This window comes from Moschus berezovskii, chromosome 15, assembly GCF_049115385.1.
Source record: "Moschus berezovskii isolate FMDL1 chromosome 15, NW_MosBer_1.0, whole genome shotgun sequence".
In the NCBI taxonomy this organism is placed as follows: domain Eukaryota; kingdom Metazoa; phylum Chordata; class Mammalia; order Artiodactyla; family Moschidae; genus Moschus; species Moschus berezovskii.
The window spans coordinates 16,483,727-16,506,718 of NC_142474.1; the positions used below are offsets into that span (position 1 = coordinate 16,483,727).

Genomic DNA, 22,992 nt, shown 5'->3' on the forward strand with positions numbered 1-22,992 from the left:
TTCTTGCCTCACGTGAGTCCTCGACCTGTTCAACGTTCCTTCTGGGAGAGGGAAGGAAGAAACCCATTGGCAGGGCTTTCAGAGCCCGATTCTCTGATGCTGTCCCCTCCTCTTTGCAGGCCCCCTACTCACACCGCCTCTTCCTGCACGAGGGCTGGCCGCTGTGCCTGCGGGATGAGATTGTGGTCCACCTGGCACCCTTCAATCCCCTCTTACTGCGCCAAGGTGACTTCTACCTCCAAGTCGAGCCCCGGGAGGAGCAGTCCGTCTGCCTCACGATCAAGTGCCTCTCTGCGGACCTCCGCACTGTGGACACAAAGCCTGTCCCTGAGTCATCCTATCCTAGACTTTTCACCCAAACCTGGCTGGAAGCCATCAACGGTGACTCTGAGGGCAGTCCCCTACACAACTGCCTGGTAGCTTCAGAAGATGGCATGGCTCCTGTGCCTTGGACCAAGATAACCAGCCCAGAGTTTGTGGATGACAGATCCCCAGCAGTGAATATCCTCTCCCCAGCCTGGGAGTCCCTTCAGTTAGAGGCACTGGATTTGAGCAGCTCTCAAGAGCTGCACCAGGCCAGGTGCCCAGACAGCCAGGTGCTGCTTGTCCGGAGTTTGGGCAAGGGCAGGACACCCAGAAACAAGTACCCAGGCCTCATCAAGGTGGAGCAAGCTGGACCTGGGGAGGTGGGCTTCAGGCTGGACAGTGTGGCCAGCCAGGACCTGGACGGAGAGTATGTGGCTCTTCTGGACTTTTCCCAAGATAGCAGAGAAGAGTCTCCCAGTAAGGAGGTGGCGACACCCAATAGGTGTCCTTTGGGGGCAGCGGAGGAGCTATCTGGAACCAAGGAAATCCCTTTATCTCAAAGAATGCTGCCTCTGTCCGGGGCCAATGGAGAGCCTTCCTTGGAAAAATGGGCTTGTGAGAAGCCTGAAAGCTTGGGGGAGAAACCCTCTGTTTGGGGCTTGAGGAGAAAGGCTAATAAAGTTCCTACCCAAGGCTCAGAACATCAGCCCCAAGAGCCATCCCTCAGCATCTTTGTAAAGCCACCGCATCATGCGTCTGGCCTTGGGACAGGTGCCTCAGAAGAGCCACCCGCCTCCAAGACACAGGGCATTCTGGGAAACTCAGAGAACATGGTCCAGCTCAAGCCAGGACCAAAACAAGCATCCTCTCCCCGGCTCTGCCCAGCTTCTCCTCTTGCTGCTCCAGCCTCCGAAACCAAGATGGAAGAGAGGACCAAACAGGGCAATGGGAGACTTGCCAAGCCTGTGAGCAACCCCGGTCGAAACACTTCCTCTTCCGGATCGCCCACTCCTGGGCTCAAATTCTCATTCTTAAAGGGGCAGAGGCAAGTCCCTGCAGCCCCAGAGAAAGCCTCGCTCCAGCATGACGGGCCCTGGAAAGTCTTGTGTTCACTCTACTCATCCAAACCCAACCGGGCCAAGTGCTTAGGGAAAGGTAAGATGCCCGCATGCTCAGCTGGAGAGGTCAACTGTTCTCCGGATGTGATCAGGTGACAAGGTGGTGTAGGGTGTCAGGGATGAGATTCACTTGGGCTGGGTCCATCTCAGGGGTTTAGAGCATGGGGTGGCATGTCAAGAAGCTTAAGGTCTCTTGAGCCTGTAATTGAGCAAGATTCTGTGGTTGTGTTGAGACAGCCTGAGTCTATACCGCAGCTTGGCCATAAACTGTCTGGGTGACCATGATCAATGACTTAACCTCTGTAAGGCCAGGTCTCCCTCTCTGTGCAGCGAGGATCTCATCTGCCTCCTCGAGTTGTTTTGAGGTTGAAAGACACCAGTAGTAAGGAGCTGAGCACAATGCCTGCCACATAGAAGGAGATCGATCTTGTCAGCACTTATCGTTAGGCAGAACGTGAGAAAACATTTTCCCTGGGAAAATCCATCTTCTGCAATATTCTTTGTTGTTTATCCGCAGCTGGAACAACTCAGACCGAAACATCTGGCCTAGACGCTGACTCAGACCCAGTGACCGAGGAAAAGGCTGACTTCCCAGAAGCTTCTGCAGGCCCTCCAGAAAAAAGCCCCACTTTGGACAAGGACTCCACAGGGCTTGAGCCCAGGATTGGGGCCCTGAGCGTGGAGATCTTCCATTCCAGGATAGCGTGCCTGCCAGGTCCTCAGGGGCTGCAGGGGCGCATGGAGGTGAAGGGGAGGGAGCTGTGGGGGTGGGGATAGGGGTGGCTGAGAATCCTCAGATGTTGGTGGGTGTGGGGAAGGCAGGAAGGCCCTAGATGCCTGTGTTCTGGACCAGGCCTCCCTGGGACTCAGATTCTTCATCTTTCCAATGAAGGAGGTTAAAGCAATCTCTAGGTATTCATTCATCCATCTGTCCATTCCTGCCTCCGTCCATCCATCCATCTGTCTTACTTCCAGTGAGGCCATTAAGGTGAATGTCTTAAGTCAGGTTCCCTAGAAGCAAGAAGCAAAGCTTAAGACAGGGATCCTTGGGGTAGTGATTTATTTTCCTGAAGGTTGCTTTCAGGGGAAGGGGAGTGAGGGAGGCAGGGCAGGGCAGGGGAGAAGCTAAGCCAGGATGTGACCTGATTCTCTAGGGGTGGGGCAGCTCTGGAGCATGAATTACATCACAGAGATTGTTCTATCTTAAGGTTCAGGGGCTGACCTGTTGCATACCTGGATCTGTGAGTCATCAGCTGCAGGCTGATCCTGGGATGAGGTTGCAAGTGAACCTGTGACCCAGTTCAGCGGAGGGCAATTCTTCAGACAAGGGGACATCTCTGGGCCAATTTACAGCCCGTAACTACACCCTCTGGGGGATGAGTGCTCTGACCTGATAAGGGGGGTCTGATTGGGGTGTCAACGTCATCCAGTACTGAGAGTGTTATCACTCTTGTTTAACATTTATTCATCTTTGCCATAAAGATTTATTGAGCACCTACTGTGTGTCAGACCCTGGGCTTAGCACTGAGGCTTCAGCAGAGAACCAACCCTGCTCTCAGGAAGCATATTCTGGGAGTAAATTCAACAGGTTATGACAGTAGATTATTATAATTCACTGTAAAATGTGACTCTGTGGCATTACAGGGGGCTTTGGGAGCAGAGATGAGGCCCCTGGAGTGCTTGGGGTAGAGGAGAGGTCAGGCAAGACCTCCTGAAGGAAGTAATGTGAAACTCAGTTCAGTAGTATGAGTAGGTGTTATCTGTGTAAAATGGTGGGGATGGTGTTCCAGGCAGAGAGAACAGCATGTGCAGAGTTCTCCAGACAAGAGAAACCACAGTGCTTTCTGGGAACTGACTGTCCTGCAAGTCTGTTTTATTTCATAGACATCTAAATTTCTGCGGACATGTCTCGGGGGACACCGATCTGTCATTTTGTTTTGTTTTCCTTTTTAAAAATATTTATTTATTTATTTGGCTGCCTCGAGTCTTAGTTCTGGCATGTGGGTTCTTTGCTGTGGCACGTGGGCTACTCTCTAGCTGCAGCACGTGGGCTCAGTAGTTGCAGTGCTGGGGCTTAGTTGCCTGTGGCATGTGGGATCTTAGTTCCCCAACCAGGGATACAGCCCATGTCCCCTGCATTGGAAGACGGATTCTTAACCATTGGATCACCAGGGCAGTCCCTGCTCTGTCATTTTTAAACTCCTGGAGGACATTGTCTGTCTTCTTGGTCATCTTTGTTGAAGCTCAGGCTGTTTGTTCCCGTATCTGTGCTAAGTCGCTTCCGTCACGTCTGACTCTTTGTGACCCCCTGGACTGCAGCCCGCCAGGCCCCTCTGTCCATAGAATTCTCCAGGCAAGAATACTGGAGTGGGTTGCCATGTCCTCCAAGGGATCTTCCCGACCTAGGGATTGAACCTGCGTCTCTTATGTTTCCTGCATTGGTAGGTGGGTTCTTTACCACTAGCACCATCTAGGAAGCCCTGTCCCCATGTTAATTGGTCTCAAAGTCTCACAATCCTTCTGTGTTCTAGATGGTTGTACCCGTGCGTAAGGCAACACTTGCGAAGGTGTTTAAGTTTGTTGAAGGCTTCATGAACTACAAAGAGTCTCCCACACTTCCACACTGTGGAGGGTTGTACCTGCACAGAGTCAGCAGTGCTCACTGAAGGGTGGCCTTGAGTGAGGTGACTCTGGGGGTCAGGGCTGTGAGCCCAGGGTGCAGGACAAGCCCAGTTTCCAGTGGCCAGGGCCTCTTTCCCCGGCTATACTTTCCCTTCCCCGCAGTGTAGACAGACTGTGCTGACCCCCTGGGCCTCAGACTCTTGACCCTTGTGGGGAGCATGGGGCACACTGTCTGGATTCCTGGAACAGGAAGTAGTCTTGGAGAACTCCTGGTTAGATGTCTGCAAGAATAAATAGTGGGACTTCCCTTGCAGTCCAAACTCTGTGTGCAGGGGGCACTGGTTCAATCCCTGGTCAGGGAAGATCCTGCATGCCGCGTGGTATGGCCAAAAAAAGGAGTAAATAGTGAGCTGTCAGCTGTGGAATGCACACTCATCACATGGGGGCTGAGATGAGGACAGAGATAATGGCTATTACAACAGCTGCTGTTTATGAGGCCCTTGCTCCGTGTTAAATGTTTCTCAGGAACGGTTTCATTTAGTCTTTGAAATAACCTAATTTGCTCAGTATTGTATTTTCCCCATTTAACAGATGAGGAAACTGAGGCTCAGAGACACACTGACTCGTCTAAGGACACAGAACAAGTCAGTGCAGAACTGGGACTTCAGTTCCTGTCTGTGTGACCCCAAAGCTCATTCCGTGAGCTCTATTCTGCCCAAGGTGCCCAGGGCAAGGGTGCCCAGAGGAGGGTGAGGCGGCCTCCACAGGGAGGATGCTTTTGGGGATGACTTTTCTGAAGAAGTAGCTTTTGAACTGGGTCTTGAGGGATGAATAGGAGTTCAGAGGGAGAAGAGAAAGGGCATTCCAGACAGAGGGACCAGTACAGGCAAAGCCTAGAGGCCACAGAGTAGGTTCCTGTAGAAGGGGCTCCACCCACCAAAGTGCTCACTGCTCATGTGTGTGTTTTCTCTTCCAGGCGGTCGGGACAGGGCGGGGAGGCCCCTGCTTCTGGTGTCGACCACCAAGGGCCCCTGGGAGGCGCCATGGTGCACAGCCTCGGAGGTCACCAAGCTGTTTTCTTACCTGTGCACCATCCCCAGGTAAGGGGCTGGGCCAGTCTGACCACCCCATGCCCCCTCGGCCTCTCAGCCCAGAGCCCAGCACCAGGTACCATATGAAGAGACAGCACATCCTCTCGGTCCTGAGCCAGATGCTGGGAAGAAAGCAGGACAGACCAAAAAAGCAGGATAGTCCCTGCCATTGGGGCGTTCCCAGGCTGGCGGGGGAGATGGATGGTGTGCAAGGAACCAGCCACGGACCAGCAGCTCTCAGGAGTGTTAGTGTGGTGAAGAAAACAGGGATATCATAGATCAGTGGTTCTCAAACTCAACAAGCATCAGAACCATCTGGAGGGCTGTTAAAACAGATGGTTGGGCCCCACCTCCAGAGTTTCTGGTTCAGTCGGTCTGCATAAGACCTGACGATGTGTATTTCTAACAAGTTTCCTGGTGATACTGATGTGGGTGGGCTGCAAACACATTTTGAGAGCCTCTGTTGTAAAATGAAGTGGGAGAGGCAGTTAGTTTCAACTGAGAAATCAGGGAAGGCTTCCGTGAGGAGGTGATAATTGAGTTGGTGATGGACAGGGAAGCCTGGTGTGCTGCAGTCCATGGGGTCGCAAAGTCAGACACGACTGAGAGACTGAACTGAACTGATCTGAATTATGAATATTTGTTGAACAAATGAAGTAAAGGGTGAATGGGTGAAGGAATGAATAAGTGAGAGAGCAAAAGAATGAGTGAGTGATGAGTGACCAGGCCCCTTCCCTCCACCTCCCATAAGACTTCAGGTTGGACTGACTGGGGAGGAGACACCATCTTTCCTCTGAGTTGTAGCGCCCAGGCTGGGGTGGGTGGGAGAGGGACTCATGGGACCCTTTGGAACCTCCTCCTCCAACTCCACCCATGGAAGCCAACACTGCCACCTGCTGGCCACTGAGATTTTTCTACCCTTTCTCCAAAGAGGAGTGGTTTTTCGGGTCTGAAGGGGAGATGGAAACCAAGCTGCTGTGTGACCTAGGAGTGATAACTTTCCCTCTCTGAAACGCCCCCTGAAAAAGGGAGATGACCAAGTGGGCTGTGGGCATCAAGCATGGTCACGAAGTGGGGAGTGAGGTGCAGTGTGAACTGTGCATTTGTTTTCAGTCGCTCAGTCGTGTCTGACTCTTTTCGACCCCATGGACTGCAGCACGCCAGGCTTCCCTGTCCTTCACCATCTCCCAGAATTTGCTCAAATTCATATCCATTGAGTTGGTGATGCCATCCAACCATCTCATCCTCTGTCATCCCCTTCTCCTCCTGCCTTCAACCCTTCCCAGTATCAAGGTCTTTTCTAATGAGTCGGCTCTTCGCATCAGGTGACCAGAGCACTGGAGCTTCTAGTGAATATTCAAGACTGATTTCCTTTAGGATTGCACCTGGGGATTTCCTTTAGAAATGCACATGGGTTTCTCATATGCTGGGCTTGCCTCTCCACTCCTCTTGTGAACCGCCATTGCTGGGCACCTGCCCTGAGCCAGGCTTCACGCTGGGCCATGCTGGGGACCCTGATCCTCCTATATTGGGCCTTGACCTCTATGGGTGTCCAGGCTGGCAGCGGAGGCAGGGGTGGAAACGAACTTCCTTCCCAGTATGGGCACAGCCAGAAGCAGGTGAGGACATGAAGTCAGAGCCCTGGCCTCGCCTCGGAGAGCCTCCCCTCACTGTGTGCTATGTCACCGCCCAGCACCTCAGTTTCCCCTCTCAGGACAGTGATCACAGCAGACACTGACATCCCTGTTTCTCTGCACGGTCCCTTAGTATTTTACTGGAATGAATCCATCAGTCCTCACCACAGCCCCTGGAAGCCTACACTATCATTAGCCCCATTTACAGCTGGGAAATTGACTCCCAGAGAGGTGAAACAATGTGCCCAGGTGACTGCCACAGCTCCATCTCCCACACTGGCCACCTCTGGCTTTGGTCTGTGACTTGGGTGGTTGTAAGGCTTGAAGGCAGTTGCAGGTTACTTTCCCAGTCTGATTGAAGACCGGGGTACTTGGAACCACAGACTGCCAGGCTCCACCCCCTACCCACTGGACACATTTCTTGGGGGACAGAGCAGGGGTGGAGGTGAAGCATCATTATTTTAACAAGTTCTGACAATTGAGCCTGTTTGGAAAATCCCAAGGTAATCACTGAAAAGTGCACTGTGGACTGGTGAGGATATTTGGGCTGCAAGTAACAAACTCCAACTCAAAATGCCTTATCTGATAAGGAAATGTATCAGTCTTTGTCTCTGCCTTAGGTCTCTTTGTAAGAACACTTTAAAGGAGAAAATGTCCTCCCCAGAAGTCCCCAACAAACATCTCCTCACATCTCATTGGCCAGAAAATGTCACATGGTCCCTATCTAAATTGATCATTGGCCAGGGGAATTGGGTCGGCTGTTGGCCTCAACCAATCAGAATCCAGCCCCTGGGGGAGTAAGGGATGTGGTTATAGGAAAGTTGGATTCTTGAACAAAATGAGCCTTCTCCCCCAACAAAAGGGGTGAATGAAGGTTGGGTGACTCACCTACTGCAACTGGGATAGTAGCATATAGTTTATGATTATTAGGGTGTCTGAGAGGGCTATGTGAGGTACTGTAGGAGTCCTGAAGATGGAGCAATAAACTCTGCCTGGAGAAGAATCATGGAGGGCTCCCTGGAAGTGGTGTGTGTTGGGGGCTTGGGGAGGCACTGGAAATTTGTCTTGTAGGACGAAGAGTTCAGTAGTATCCAGGTTTCTAGCAGCCAGTTTCCCTCACCTTCCACTGGGTCCTTCCCCTTCAAGGGCCCTGATTCAACCATTAAGACTGCCAATTCTGTTTACCACCCACAGGCCTGAAGATAAAACTAAGGGGCTGGCAGTTGTGATTGATGCTAGGAAACAGCCCCCACATCCTGGTCTGGTCAGTGCCCTGCAGGCCACCCAGGTGAGTGGAAGTGGACAGCCTCAGCCTACCAAGTTTTAGAAGCACTGGGAGCCTTTGGATATTCACAGATCCTGGGGATGCTCAAAGATAGGACTGGCACCCCAGGCAGGGAACCTTAGTTGCAGATAATAGAAACCCCAGCAGAGGGGATTTCCCTGGCGGTCCAGTGGGTAAGACTCTGTACTTCCACTGCAGGGAGCTTGGGTTCATTTCCTGCTCGGGGAACTAAGATCCCACATACCTTGCAGAGAAAGAAACCCTAACTCAAACATACTTAAAGACAAAGGTCATTCATTGGTTGATGTGACTCAGTCTGGAAATTAAATCCAACTTCAAGTATGACTTGATTTGGGGGCTCAGATATTGTCACCAGGATCTGGTTTCTCTCCCCATTTCTGGATCCATTCCTCTGGGAGAGTGCCATTATCAGCCAGGTCCCACTCTTTGTGGCAGTGTGGTCCCCAACATCTCTAATTTCATATTGTCTGTCATTTTAAGTCCAATAGAAAAGAGCAATTCTATTCTTTTCCTAGAAGTGCCAGCAAAAGCTTTTCTGAGGGTCTTCTTAGCCTCCATTGGCTCAGGTATCCATCCATCAGCCAACGTCTGTGGTCAGGGGACTGTGGAACACTGATTGGCTTAGGTTTAGCTCACATAAATCTCACCAACTGAGAATGGGACAGGGAAGGGATTCATAATTCACCAGTACAGGCAGCAGCATAAATGGAAGTTTGGGATAAGCTCACCTTGTGGTCTGACCTCCACCCCATCTCCTCCTACTTCTCCCTTTATGGATGGGGAAACTGAGGCCCAGAGGGGGCGGGGCACCCAGAAAGTTTGCAACCCAGCTTGAACCTGCTGTTCCTTTGACTTCCGATGACTCCCAATAAATCATTTGACTCATCCTCCAAATAAGGATCCCAGCCCTCCCTTCCACGTGGGTCCCAGCCATGCGGAACCCTTACCCCCATCCCAGTGGCCTATTTGCCTCCATCTTAGAGGGGAGGCTCAGTGAGGGCCTAGGCAGATCAGCTCTGAAATGGTTCTCTCTGACAGGCGCTGGTCCCAGCCTCCATCCGCGCCATGCTCTTCCTGGGGGAGAAGGAGGCAGCTCTCCAGCTGGAGGCATTACCTGACATGCAGGTAAGGGGCAGGCAGCGTTGGTTGAGGTGCAGAGGAGTTGGGCTTCAGCTGAGCTGGGGTGAAGAATGGTGGCCCTGGAATAACAGAGTGCAGGTCAATTAGATACGAGGCCTGGGTGCTACAACTCTCCCGCCCAGCCCCCATGGCATGCGGGCATGCTCAGTCACTTCTGATTCTTTGGGTCCCCATGGACTGTAGCCTGTCAGGCTCCTCTACCCATGGAATTCTCCAAACAAGAATACTGGAGTGGGTTGCCATTTCCTCCTCCAGGGGATCTTCCCGACCCGGGAATCAAACCTGTGTGCCCTACATTGGCAGGCAGATTCTTTACCACTCAGCTATCAGGGGTGCCTGCAAATTTCTTGGGGACTCACCAAAGTACTGGCTAAGTGGTTCTGGGTTGGGCCTGGGATTCTGCAGTCTAGCATGTTCCTAAAGTGCTGCTGGGGCTGCTGGTCTCTGGAGCATACCTGAAAAGCCAGGGATGAAAAATGGGCTCCAGAACCCCACAGAATTTGCCCCATCTCAAGCTAAGGTATCTGGAGCTGTTTGTACCATAAGCCTCAAGCTTCACTACCTGGGAGAAGCAGTCAGCTAGTCCCTGCTTCACGTCTTAGTGGGTACCATTAGGATTTGGTGACCTTTCTCAGCATCCCCAAGAACGTCTTCATGGGTCTCCAGAAAACGGTACAAGGACTGCAGAGAAGTTGCATGACAAGGGCCAGCTTTAATCGGTTTGTGTGATTGCCTGGACAACTGTGCTGGAAAGAGCCCAGCTCAAAGGGAAGGAATGCCGTGATTGGTTAATGATGTCTGCCTTGATCACAGGCTAGGAGAGTGGCAGTATGAGCAAATAATAGCTATTGTTTGCTATTCCTTACCTAGGGTCTTGCTCTCAGTTTTTATTTATCAGAGTTTCCAGAGAAAATTCTTTGCCCAGAAAGCAACTGTTAAAGCCAGGGACAGCCTTACCCATGGGAGGTGGAGAAATGCTGGGACATGGATCTGGGCAGGACCTTCTCAGACATGCAGGACCATGGTCTGACCATTCCCTGGTGAGAATGACCTTTTTTTTTTTTTTTTTGGTCTGCAGGTAGAAGTGCTGACCTCACTGAAGGCCCTGAGCCACCACGTGGACCCCAGCCAGCTCCCTACGGCCCTGGAAGGCCCCTTCCCCTACTGCCACAGCGAGTGGGTGCAATTCTTCCAGGTGTCTATCATCACAGCCTTCACCCCACACCCTCATCCCTTCTCTTTCTCCATTCTCGATCCTGTTCCATAGATCCACCTGAGCTTACCTAGTTCAGAAACAGTCATTCAACAAACACTGATCATGAGGGTGCAGAGTGGAGTGAAGAAGAGCTCAGGCTCTGGGGCCAGACGGCCTGGCTCCCAACCCCAGCTCTGCTGTGTGACCTTGGGGAAGTTACAGACCTTCTCTGAGCACTCTTCCTCAGTGACAGAATGGGGGTTAAGAAGAGTACCTCCTCTTGGGCTAGTGTGAGACTTGGGTTAAGGTGGGTAAAGAGCTTAGAAAAAAGAGTGGCACGTGCTAAGAGAGATGTGAGTGTTACCGCAAACACATTTACAGGCATCTGCTTTGTGGACGCACAAATCTCGGGGAACTCGGGGTCTGGTGGGGGAGGCAGGTGTGCTCCCTCCTGTAAGAGAGAGGAAGGAAGGAAACTGCCAGGGGTCTGCTGCTTTCCCATGTGACCGCAGTCCCTACTCACCCCAACCCTGCAAGGGGGCATCTCATGTGCGGTTTAGCACTAGGACACACAGGATGGGCACGACTTCTGCAGCAGCACACAGGTGCTTATGGGCTTAAACCACTCGAGGGCCAGTGCCAAAAGCCGGCCCTGGGCTTTCTTTAGACCAGGGTAGCTCGGCTTCAGCACTATTCCTATTTGGAGCCAGATAGCTCATTTGGGGGCAAGCTGTTTGTGCACTGTTACATGATTAGTACCATCCCTGGACCCTACCGCTCTGACAATAGCATCCTCCAAACGATGACAACCAAAAATGTCTCCAGACATCACCAGGTGTCCCCTGGCATGGGAGACCATCCCCACTGAGAACCACCGGTCTCTAGTCTCATGTGGCCGTTTGCTTGTTTGCTCTTCTTTTTAATTGGATCTATTTTCAAACAGACCATACGTTCAAAATTCAACTAGTACTGCTGCTGCTGCTGCTAAGTCACTTCAGTCGTGTCCGACTCTGTGTGACCCCATAGACGGCAGCCCACCAGGCTCCCCCGTCCCTGGGATTCTCCAGGCAAGAACACTGGAGTGGGTTGCCATTTCCTTCTCCAATGTGTGAAAGTGAAAAGTGAAAGTGAAGTCGCTCAGTCATGTCTGACTCGTAGCGACCCATGGACTACAGCCTACCAGGCTCCTCCGTCCATGGGATTTTCCAGGCAAGAGTACTGGAGTGGCTTGCCATTGCCTTCTCCATCATCTAGTACAGAAGGGTATAAACTGAAAAATCTCTTACCCTACTCGTCCCACAGGCACCCAGTTCCCCTCTACAGAGATCTCCAGTTCCTCCAGGGGCTTTTAAACTATATTTTTGCTTTAATGACTTCCCTTTAAATAGAATCTTACCTATAGACCCAGCCTGTTGATGCTTCCCTGGTTGCTCAGATGGTAAAGAATCTGCCTGCAATGCAGGAGACCTGTGTTCGATCCCTGGGTCAGGAAGATCCCCTGGAAAAGGGAATGGCAGCCCACTTCAGTATTCTTGCCTGGAGAATCCCAAAGAGAGAGGAGCCTGGTGGGCTACAGTTCATGGGGTCGCAAAGAGTTGTACATGACTGAGCGATTAACATTTTCACTTTCATAAAGCTGATAATGAAGATGATTAAGGATGCTATTCTAAATGCCTGGCACAAATAAACCCATTTAGTCTTCACACAAGCCTCTAAGGCAGGAACTATTGTGCTCCCATTTTATAGAGGAAGTGGAGGCACAGAGAGGTTAAGAAACTTGCCCAAGGCCTAACAGCTAGCAATTGGTAAAACCAGGCTGACGCGGGACCCAGAGAGGATGTCCTCCAACCTTGCCATCTCACCCCTCCTACCGTTCCCTCCCCCACCCTATCCCCAGTGGCCTGGGAGTAGGTCAGATCTGTCCTCTGTCTTTTTCCCTCTCATTTCCAGCATGACTGGTTCTCAAACTGTGGTCCCTGGACCAGCAGCATCAGCCTCACCTGGGAACCTGTTAGAAATGCACAGTCTCATGACCCACCCCAGAGAAACTAAACCAGAAACTCGGGAGGAGGGCTCAACAGCCTGGATTTTTTAAAAAGTAATTCTCTTGATGTGGACCATTTTATGATTCTTCATTGAATTTGTTACAGTATTTCTTCTATTTTACGTTTTGGTTTTTTGGCCAAGAGGCACATAGAATCTTAGATCCCCGACCAAGGAGACCTGCATCCCCTGCATTGGAAGGCGAAGACTTAACCACTGACCCACCAGGGAAGTCCTGCAGCCTGGATTTTAACTGGCTTTCCAGGCGATTCTGATGCAACTAACGTTTGAGAACCACCAGCCTGCATGTCCTCCTGGTGGGTGGAGGGGAGCGGCGCCCTCTTAGCAGGCTGACACCCCCACTCTGGGCCTCTTGTCCTGTAGAAGCTGGATCCTTTCCTTGCTGACCTTCGCCAGGCCTCCTGCCTGCTAAAGGCTTCCATCAAGGAGTTCGAGAAGGGTGAGCCCCCTGGAGGGGTTCAGGTGAGCCAGGGGCCAGAAGTGGGAAAACAACACACCGCCGATTCCATGGACCAAGGGCTCAGTGAAGGGGTTTTGTTTTCATTCATTCATTCAACTGATATTTATTGGACAGTTACTATGTGTCACACCCTGGAGACCCAGCCTGGGGCAGATCGACTTGTCCCTGCCTTCATGGGGCTCATGGTGCAGTGTGAGAGGTCATTAAAAAAAAAAAGTAAACAGAAATGGACATGTCATTACAAGTGATGCTAAAGGATGTGAAAGTAAGATTGAGAATAATGGGGAAGGAGGGTGTTGAAGCTAAGCCTTGAAGGATGAGGTGGAACCCTGGAAACAGGAATGGGACTGTGCTCCAGATGAAGGGCAATCACGTTCAAAGGCCCTGAGGTGGGGCTGTGCTTGGTATATTTGAGCAAGGAGGCCAGTGTGGAACAAAGTAAGGGAAAAGGAGGAGACCTTCTGGGACCACAACTGTATCAGGGAGAAGCTGGGTTGGGATTTGATTCTCAATGGGAAGGGAAGCTGCTGGCGAGTTCTATGCAGCAGTGGGGATGATCAGATAGATGGGCCCTTTGAGATCTATCTGGTTGCCATACAGAGAACAGACTGCAGGGGGAGCCAGGGTGCTGTGGGGAAATCAGCAGAGCCTGGAATGGGTGTCCCAGTAAGAGATGATGGTGCTTGGACCAGTGAGGTTGCCATGGTGATGAGAGGAAGCTTGGTTTGAGGAGATGTTTTAGAGATAGGATGAACTTTCCGTAAGACCTTGAATGCCCAACTAGGGGAGTCAGGCAGGATCAGGGTGTGGGGAGCCCTGGAAGGTTATAGAAGGAGAGTGGGAATTGAGCCTCAGGCTACTTCCCTACCCTGGCAGGAGGCCTCCAGGTGTCTGAGCAAGTCCAAGGAGCTGATGGAGGCCGTGCTAAGGGACCCAGGCCTGATGAGCCTCCAGCGGGAAGGTGGAGCCACCCTGGCCAGGCTGAGACAGGAGGGCAGCAGGCTGAACTTCAACCCGGACGTCAGGTACGGGGACCAGGCTTTTCCTCCCCTACCCCATCCTGTTCCCTGGGCTAGGACTCAGAGCTGGGGCCACTTTGCTGAGGGGACATGTACATAGGGTGGACTCTGAGGATGTCCAGGATGGGGTGTTTGCAGTGCCCATACCCCGAGCTGAGGCTTGTACCTTGGCAAGTCCCTTCTCTGTGGCCCTCCTAAGCCCAGACATTGGAGGACAAGCTTCCCTGCTTCCGCTGACCATCATCAACCAAGCACTATCTCTGACCTAAACCCTGGGCTGAGCGCCTTCAAGAGCTTGTCTCTTATTCCTCATAAGATTACATGAGGCCCGCATCCTCCTATTTGGCTGATGGATGCTGAGGCTGAGCGAAGGGAAGTAAGAGCCAGCCCATGTGAGCACTAACCCCTGAACTTCCCTGTCTTCCCTGGCAGGGGCCTGAGAGAACTTCACGGTGTGTTAAGGTCTCAGAACCACAGAGCAAACAACGCACATTCCTAGAAAGTACCAACAATTTTCTTAAATTTAGGGATGGGGTGGGGTGCAAATCCGAAATTAAATCAGGCAGCAATTGTAAGAATTTTATCTCTGTTAGAATGAGCACAATTACAAAGTTTGCGTAAGCTTCCAGGAACGTTTTGTTTATTTAACCAACCCCAAATAGCACTTAGTATGAACACAGCATTGTTCTAAGGGCCTCAAGAATGTTAACCTGTTTAATTCCCACCCACAAAGTGGATCCTAGTACCATCCTCATTTTACAGTGGAAGAGCCTGAAGCTCGGAGAGAGGATAAGTGACTTGACCAAGGTCACACAGCCAGGACTTGAACCCAGGCAGCCTGGCCCAGAATCTTGAACACACCACCCTGAGCTGTGCCCACAGACAGATTCATGCAGATGAGAGCGCTGGGCAGCAGTGGGCCCTAGTCCTGGAGATGGAGTCATCTCCCTGCCCCTCACATGGCCTGGTGGGGCTGGCACTGCCTCTGCCTGTCTGGTTGGGGGCTCTGCGGCCCCTTTGGTTCGCCATAGGCCCGTCCAGACCGCTGGCCACCAGCAGCTCCACAAGGGGGCGCTGTGGTCCCATGTGAGCCACTTTGCGTGTTGGTTCCGCAGCTCCTGCCTGCCCGCGACTTCCTCCATCCCTTGGCCAGACAGCCTGGCGTTTTCCATCCTGTTCACTCACCCGGGGCGCTCACCCATTCCCTGGAAGGGCAGTGACCTGTGGGAAGCTGCGGTCAGATGAGGCTCCCTCCAGGAAAATGTCTCCTCTTTTACCTTTTCTTCTAAAGGATCGCCAGGGCAGAGGAGGGTGCAACCACCTTGTGAAGTGGGTTCTGTTATCCCTACTTGTTACAGACGGGGTGAGGAATTTGCATAAGCTCCTCTTACTAGAAGGTAGCAGGCCTGGGGTATGAAGCCAGATCTGTCCCGCTCGGTTCCCACCTTCCCAGGGAAAGAGAGGGCCATTTGGTTTCCTGCTCTGGCCTCAGGTCCTCCCAGTCCCAAGGAAGGCCGAGGCTGAGGCCCAGAGAGGTGTGGGGACCTGCCCAAGGTCACACGGCAAGTCAGCAGCTGAAGCACCCAGGCCAAGGTCACAGAGTTGGAGGGAGTCAGGGAGGCAGGCCTATGCTGGGCAGGAGTGCAGGCAGTGAGGGGCAAGGGATCAACATCTTGGGTTTTCTCTCACCCTCCGTGGCCTCCCAGGAGCCATCTGGCCGAAGCCACTGCCCTGTACAGCCTTGTGGATGAGCAGCTGCACGTCCTGGTCACTGTGTCCAACCACCTCCTGAGAAGGCTGGAGCTCCGTGTCCGTCTGGGCCGCCTGGAAGCTGCCATCCACCAGGTGAGAGAGGGGAAGGAGGAGGCTGGCCCAGGGACCCGAGGGTGGAGGTGGGGCTTCTGCCTCTCCAGGCCCCGCCCCAGCCAGGTGCTTTGCTCCGATATGAAGATACCGGGTTGGCTCTTGGAGAGCCAGGTAGCAGTTCTTGGAGCACATGACATGCACTTTGTAAGTGTGTTTGGTGACTGAGGACATAACTCGAGACGCTACATTTTTTTTATATGTGTATAATTTTGTGTGCTTCTTTATTTCTGGCTGTGCTAGGTCTTCATTGCTGCACGGGTTTTTCTCTAGTTGCGGCGAGTGGGAGCTCCTCTCTAGTTATGATGCACAGGTGTCTCGTGACGGTGGCTTCTCCTGTGGCTGGCTCTGGGTTTACCAGTAGTTGCAGCTCCCAGGCTCTAAAGCACAGCCTCTTTAGTGGTAGTGCCCAGGCTTAGTTGCTCCGAAGCACGTGGGATCTTCCCCAACCAGGGATCAAACCTGTGTCTCCTGCATTGGCAGGCAGGTTCTTTACAGGTGAGCCATCAGGGAGCCCCCCAAAAGTTGCATTTCTTAAATACCAGCTTTGTCCCAAACCCTGGGCTGGAGCCTTTGCTACCATCACTTTTCAGCCTCATCCCTTACCAGCGACATAGGGAAGATGTTAGGATTTTTCCTACCCACTGATGAGGAAATGGAGTCTGGGAGACGTTATGTCACCTGCCCTTGTTGCACACCTGGTGGTCTGATCCTGGAACCCACACCAGGCACCATCCTGTCCAACTGCCAGTGCCTAGAGCCACCACATCCCTGCATGCTCAGGGTCGTGGAGCACAGGGTGCCCGGAGCCAGACGGCCTGGGTTCCAATACTGGCTCCAGCACTTACTAGTGGTGTGATCTAGACAAGGTACTTAACTATTCAGAGCCTAGGTTTCCTCATCTGTTAAATGGGGCATAAAATTAGTGGCCACGTGGGGCTTTGTGAGGATAAAGTATGTGAGTATGTGCTCTTTAAGACACCCCAGAATACAAAGAGGACTCGTGGGATCGAGAGCCATTTTACCCAATCTGTCCCTCATTGAATCCTCATGTCTCCAGAATTGGGGGATGTGGTTTTCAGGCCAGGTCAGTGGGCCCCCAAATGACTGAGGACAAGACCTCAGCCTCTCACAAAAGTGGGAGGCTGGCCAAGGGATGTTTCCTCAGCAGTCCCTCACATCCAAACCTCCCTCCCTGCTGCAGGTCAGCCACTGGATGGAGCAGGAAGGAAGCCAGTGCCTGCAAGTGCTGACCCCCAAGGACGGAAGCTTGGAGACAGTGGAGAAAGCCCACGCAGAGTTCGAGGACTTCTTCCTTCAGGCTGCGGTGTGTTCCTGAGACTGGGGGACAGGATGGGAGCAGATGGAGAGGACCAGAGCAGGGGTGGGGTGGCACTGCTGGGAAAAGGTGCGGAGGTGGGAAAGTACCAGAAAGCTGCTCGAGACAGTGAAGGAAGCAGCTTGGATCACAGAGGGTTTGGCTTAGATATTGTCTCCTCCAGGAAGACTTCCCTGACTACCAAGTCCAAAGATGACCAGTCTCAGAATCCCTGACGGATTTCTTAAAATACAGATTCCAGAGTCCTACTCTAGCCCTACTGAATCAGCCTGGAAGGTGGGGGAAGTCTGTCTTCTCAATGTGCTGGGTCTTGGGGCCCAGGGCAATTCAGCCCCTGTTTTAACCCTCAGGGAACTTCCAGGCCAGTTTTCTTTTTTTTTTTTTGGAGGGTGGATTGGAGGGGCAACAGGGAAATGGTCAGAAAGGGAACACCGTGGTGACATAGATGATAAGCCTCTAACTCAGACTCTGGGGTCAGGGAATTTTTCCAGAAGAAGGTGACACTAAGTAAGTAGAGTCTCAGTGGGCAAAGTGAACCCCAGGTTCCCATTTTATAGATGAGGAAACTGAGACTCAGGAAGTCTCATATCTTGGTAGAGAGGCTGAAGCTGAGTGGACACCCTCCCCTCCCCGCTCAGGCCCAGTACCGCCGCGGCCTGGAGCTGTGCAAGCAGGCGGCCCAGCTGGCAGCAGCAGCCAGGGCTGGGGAGGCAGGAGGGACCGAGCTCCCGGAGCTGGCAGCCTTTGCCTTCACCCAGCGGGCCTTCCAGGCGAAGTTGACCCACTTCTACATGGCGGCCGAGCGGCAACGCACAGACCTGGAGACACTGCTCCACCTGCACCACTTCTGCAAGAAGGTGAGCCTTCCGGCATAAATTTCCCACCCCTGCCCCCCATCACCTGGGAGGAAGGGTGGGGCAGGGAGTGGACCAGACACAGCACTAGGCTCTCTTCATTCCATAGTCCCTTGAGGAGGAAAGAGAATTAGCTGCATTTTCTGAAAGGGAAGCAAGGTGTGCAAGATGAAGTTACCCTCCTAAACCAGGTCCAGCTGATCTCTGAACCCGGTTTGTCCCACTACACAGGAGCCTCCCAGGGACACGAACTCTCAAAGGGCCCTCGGAAAACATCTGCTTCTTAAGTGATGGGTTTAGGGGCAGGTTGTCGTTCAGTCGCTCAGTCATGTCAGACTCTTTGTGACCTCATGGACTGCAGCATGCCAGGCTTCCCTGTCCTTCACCATCTCCCAGAGTTTGCTCAAACTCATATCCATCAAGTCGGTGATGCCAGCCAACCATCTCACCCTCTTTCATCCCCTTGTCCTCCTGCCCTCGATCTTTCCCAGCATCAGGGTCTTTTCCAGTCAATTGGCTCTTTGCATCAGGTGGTCAAAGTATTGGAGCTTCAGCTTCGGCATCAGTCCTTCCAGTGAATATTCAGGGTTGAATTTTCTTTAACATTGACTAGTTTGATTTCCTTACTATCCAAGGGACTCTCAAGAGTCTTCTCCAGCACAACAGTTCAAAAGCATCAATTCTTCAGCGTTCAGCCTTCTTTATGGTCCGACTCTTACATCCATACAAGACTACTGGAAAAATCATAGCTTTGACTATATGGACCTTTGTCGGCAAAGTGATGTCTCTGCTTTTTAATATGCTGTCTAGGTTTGTCATTGCTTTTTGGAGCCTGGGGATTTCTGAGAATCCGATCAAAGTCATAGACTTTCCCTCCATATGTAGACCTTTGCAGGCAACTTCATGGGGTGAGAACCAGGCCGAGAACCTTGGTCTCGTCCCACATCTCTGTTGCAGAGTTGGGGCAACAGGAGGAAGAGCGGTAATGCCTCGTGGGTTAAGGGTACCTGGAAGCTTCTCTCCCTTGTTTACTATATTTAGCCAGTTTCAGCCCCATCAGCCTTCTCTGGAGAAAGCAAACTAGCTCCAGCACTGAGGCCTTTGCACACTGGCTGTTCTCTCAGGCTGGAAAACTTTTCCCCTTGACGGGCTGGCTTCTTGCCTTTGGTAACTCTCAGCTCATATGTCCCTTCCTCACAGAGGCCCTGCCTGAGCCCCCAGGCCCTGCCCCACCCGCCCCGTTCTCTCTCTCCACCCTGTGCTGATGACTTCATGGGGCTCTTTGTCACCTGAGCTTATCCTGTGGCTCCATCACCTGCTCGCCTCTCCCTTATCTGTCACTGTGAGCTGGGCTCCCCCAGCAGGGACCGGGTCTCACTGGGTCCTGGTTCTATCAGGGTGCCCAGGGCAGGGTCAGCACGCAGAGGAGGCTCAGTAATTGGTCGTGTGAATGAAGGAAGAGTGAGAAGTCTGGAGGAGGGAAGGGGGATGGGGGGCCTGCAGGAGGCCAGAGTCTGTCGGAGGTCGTACAAGACAGGAGGGGATGGCCTTAACCTTCATTGCCACCTGGCCTGTCTCTCAGTGTTTAGCCTGGGTAGGCCCCGTTCTCCTCTCTGGCTTTGAATTTTAATCCACACAATAAGCAGTGGGGTAAGTTGGTTTCTGAGGTGCTGTCCACCTCTTGTCTGGCTTGGCCTGGAATATCTGGTCCCAGACAGACAGACAGCCGGATGGCTCAGTGCTGGGCTCAGCCCCAGATGGAGAGCGTGCGGGCGGCAGCTTTGGCACTAAATAATAATAACACGATTGTACCGCTAAGGGAGATTTATGGAGCCCTTTCCCAGCCATGAGCTCAGTGTGCTTCCGTGAATATGAAGCCATTCATCTACAGACAAGTTCCTTTAATCCGCGGAAGGATGGTTTCCTCGGAGAAAATGGCTCTCCAGTCCCCACCGCCTAACGACTCGCTGTCGGCTTCTAAATTAACGGAGAGAAAGATTATGTTTTTCACGAGCTGCTGGAAATGTGTTGGCTCCTTTGTGGCCTGCAGACATTTTGTGGGTGACATGGGGACAGGCAGAATCCCCAAAGGGGGCCTGACTGGAGTGAGGGGGCTTCCAGGCCAGGTCTGGCTGACAGTCTCCCTGTGGAACTGCAAGGGTGTGGGCCCACCTGGGCCAGTTTCTCCTGTGCAAGGAGATGCTTGCAAGATACCCTCTTGAGGCAGGACAGTTGAGTTCAAATCCCAGCTTCTCCCTAACCTGAGGCAAGTGACTTCATGTCTTTGAGCCTCAGTTTCCTCCTCTGTAAAATGGGCCACTGGTTCAGTGAGATCCTACATAAGATGCACAGAGGCTGGCAGAAGGTCGGTGGTTCAATCAATATTAGCCAGTCTCCGCCCTCAGCACCACTTGTAAGGGATTTATGCCATCCGAGAATCCACATTTTTCAGCTCCCCAATTTTCATGATTATCTACCACAACCTCCACTTTACAGAGGGGGAATCTGAGCCCTAGAGAGGGTTGAGTCCTTAATGGTCCCTACATCTGGAAGACTGCCTAAAGATCTCAAGGGTGATGGGGATTGTTTCCGGTGGGTCCTTGGGGAAGAAAGAGGAATAGTGTTAGCAGCAGCAGCAGCAGCAGAGAGAACCACAGCCATGCTGGTGGGGGGAGGCTAACATGGATTGGGCATTTTTATTAATTCTCTCTAGTTAGATTCATTCTTGAAGCCTCCTCTCTGCCCAGAGGAGGTACATCCCTATCTTCACGGAGCCCCCACCTGCCTCTTTTCTTGTCTCCCAGATGACCTGGTTCCACATGGACTGTCAGGACCTGATGGCCCAGCTCAGGCTGGGCAAGGCCCAGAGGACCAGCCCTGGGGACCAGCGCCGTCTCCACCGCTACCTGCAGCGCCTGGTGTCCGAGTTTCCTGCTGAGAAGCTCACAGCCATGGGGCTGCAGGTGGCTTCGCTAAGCAGGGAGGGCCTGGGCCGGGAGCTGTGGGAGGAGGCCCAGGCAAGACACGAGGACATCCAGATGCTCCTGAAGAAGGCGCTGGCCCACTGTCCGTGCCCGGCGGGTTCCCCGGCCCGCCCCGCATGCCCGGAACTCAGGGGGGCAGCCACCAAGGACCAGGGCCTGAATGGGGACGTCACTTCCAAGGGCAGATGGGACCTGCCCCTCCAGGACTCACTGGGTTCAGATCGTTCGCCCAAATCCCGTTGGCCTCCTTGGGCCCCCAGGCGCGGACAGAACAGAAATTTCCAAGCGGCCCCTCCAACCCAGGAAGCTGGCCAGGCTGTTGAGGCTGATGAAGGCAGAAGCACCCATGGGCCCTTGGACCCCGCTCCTGAGCGTTTCCTCACCACCCTCTTCTCCTGGCAGCGACTCCCCAGGCAGACTCAGATCCCCCAGCCTGCCGGGGACAGCTTCTCCTCGGAGGGGACAGGCTCACAGACATCTCTGGAGGACTCACCCCACACGAGTCCCCCTGCTTCCCTCTAGCTGGGAGTTCCCGTCAATCACACCAGGCTCCCGAGGGCGTGGGGGGGTGGGTACCTGGGGTGGAGCCCAGCCACATATTGGGAGCACGGGACGATCCCTCAGAACGTGGCTACTGAGTTTGGCCCGTGCTTGGAGGATGAGAACCTAGCGCCTGCTCCTGGCCCCAGGTAGCTCTGGGGAGCCCGACTCTCACATTCAGAAGAGTGAGAGCGCAGGGCAAGGCAGGGCAGGGCAGGGCAGGATGTGGGGGAGTGTGGGATTGGCTCCAAAACCCCAGAACCTCGTGGAAAGAGCTGATGGTACAGACCTTTCCAGAGGTCTCTGACCTAGGTGGGCCAGACGCCAACCTGGAGTTCTTGGGTGTGCCAGCTTCCCCTTGGAACACGAGGGGCAGAGCTGCCCTCATGATGGAACCCAGGGTGGGGAGATTGAGGAGTGGTTTCTTATCTTAGGGGCCTACAAGGAAATAGACCCTACGCAAGAATTCGAGTGTACATTTCTTTGGCTTTGATCCCAGGAACTACTGGCAAAGGAGCAGGGGGAGTGAGTCTGGGAAGGGAATAAAGGGTGTGCTGTCAAGGGAATTATCGCGTGTAATCTATTTGCTGGCACCGCTGGCCTCAAGCGAAGAGAATCACCCGCTGGAGGCCAGTTAGTGCACACAGAGGGGTGTGGAGGTAGACTGTCTGCCGCGTCTGTGTCTCTTGGCTCCTCCAACGTGAGCATCAGTCTGAAGTTCAAGGAACCCTAGAGAGGACCCCTTCCTTCTCCTGGATCTCTCTTCTTCCCCTCCCCAGCACAGGTCCTCAGACCCTACCATCTGCTCGCCCCACCCCCAAGAGGCACAGCCTCTGGTGTCCAGTGCCATCACTGTGGTAGGGAGCCACGTCCCCAGCCAGCAGGTGGTGCGAGGAGACAGTGGGAAGAGACCCAAGAGGCTCTGAGATCAGAGCATCCAGAAGAAAGCGAGCCTTTCACACTGCCCGGAGTGACCCCGGCTGGCGCCCTCCCCTGAATGTCATTATCCCAAGAGCATGCACCTGTCTGTCCCAGGATGCCTCACCAAGGTGGCCCCTGGTAGCTTAGCCTTGGAAGTTTCCTGGCTCTGGGATGAGGGCGGGGCACACGTCCCCCCACAAGATGAGGCTCTAGAAGGAGAGGGGAGGCAGGACCGGAGAACAAACAGTGTTTCTCAAGAGCCGTCTCAGTAGAGAGAGCCACACGAACCTCAATGCCTAAAATGTCTTCGGGCATCTTCCGGGACTCAAGATTCCATCAAGAGTGGTCTGAGGCCTCTCTGCCTGAGAACCACAAGCAGAGCTGATCAAAGGCAATTTCCTAGGGGATCCCACCCCAGATCATCAAAACCAGACCCTTGGGGTGGGGTGGCTGGAACTTGCACTTGTAACCAACTGCTCAGGCAACACAGTGAAGTGTGGGTGCTGTTGGGAAACATTTGGGGCTGAGACCTGAGC

At 53.1% G+C, this 22,992-nt stretch overlaps 1 protein-coding gene across 1 annotated transcript in view; it reads left to right on the top strand.

Moving 5' to 3' along the window:
• The window catches only part of KIAA1755 (KIAA1755 ortholog), a 41,299-nt gene extending 19,086 nt beyond the window's left edge, over positions 1–22,213 (top strand). Inside the window, exons 3-14 of the mRNA XM_055437216.2 lie at positions 120–1,461; positions 1,942–2,139; positions 5,023–5,146; positions 7,966–8,059; positions 9,116–9,202; positions 10,296–10,412; positions 12,840–12,938; positions 13,813–13,961; positions 15,662–15,800; positions 17,023–17,145; positions 17,796–18,014; positions 20,816–22,213. Of these exons, the coding sequence (XP_055293191.2) occupies positions 120–1,461; positions 1,942–2,139; positions 5,023–5,146; positions 7,966–8,059; positions 9,116–9,202; positions 10,296–10,412; positions 12,840–12,938; positions 13,813–13,961; positions 15,662–15,800; positions 17,023–17,145; positions 17,796–18,014; positions 20,816–21,517 (3,393 nt within the window). The 3' untranslated portion in view covers positions 21,518–22,213. The remainder of the gene's footprint in view (positions 1–119; positions 1,462–1,941; positions 2,140–5,022; positions 5,147–7,965; positions 8,060–9,115; positions 9,203–10,295; positions 10,413–12,839; positions 12,939–13,812; positions 13,962–15,661; positions 15,801–17,022; positions 17,146–17,795; positions 18,015–20,815) is intronic.
• The last annotated feature ends 779 nt before the right edge of the window (positions 22,214–22,992 follow it).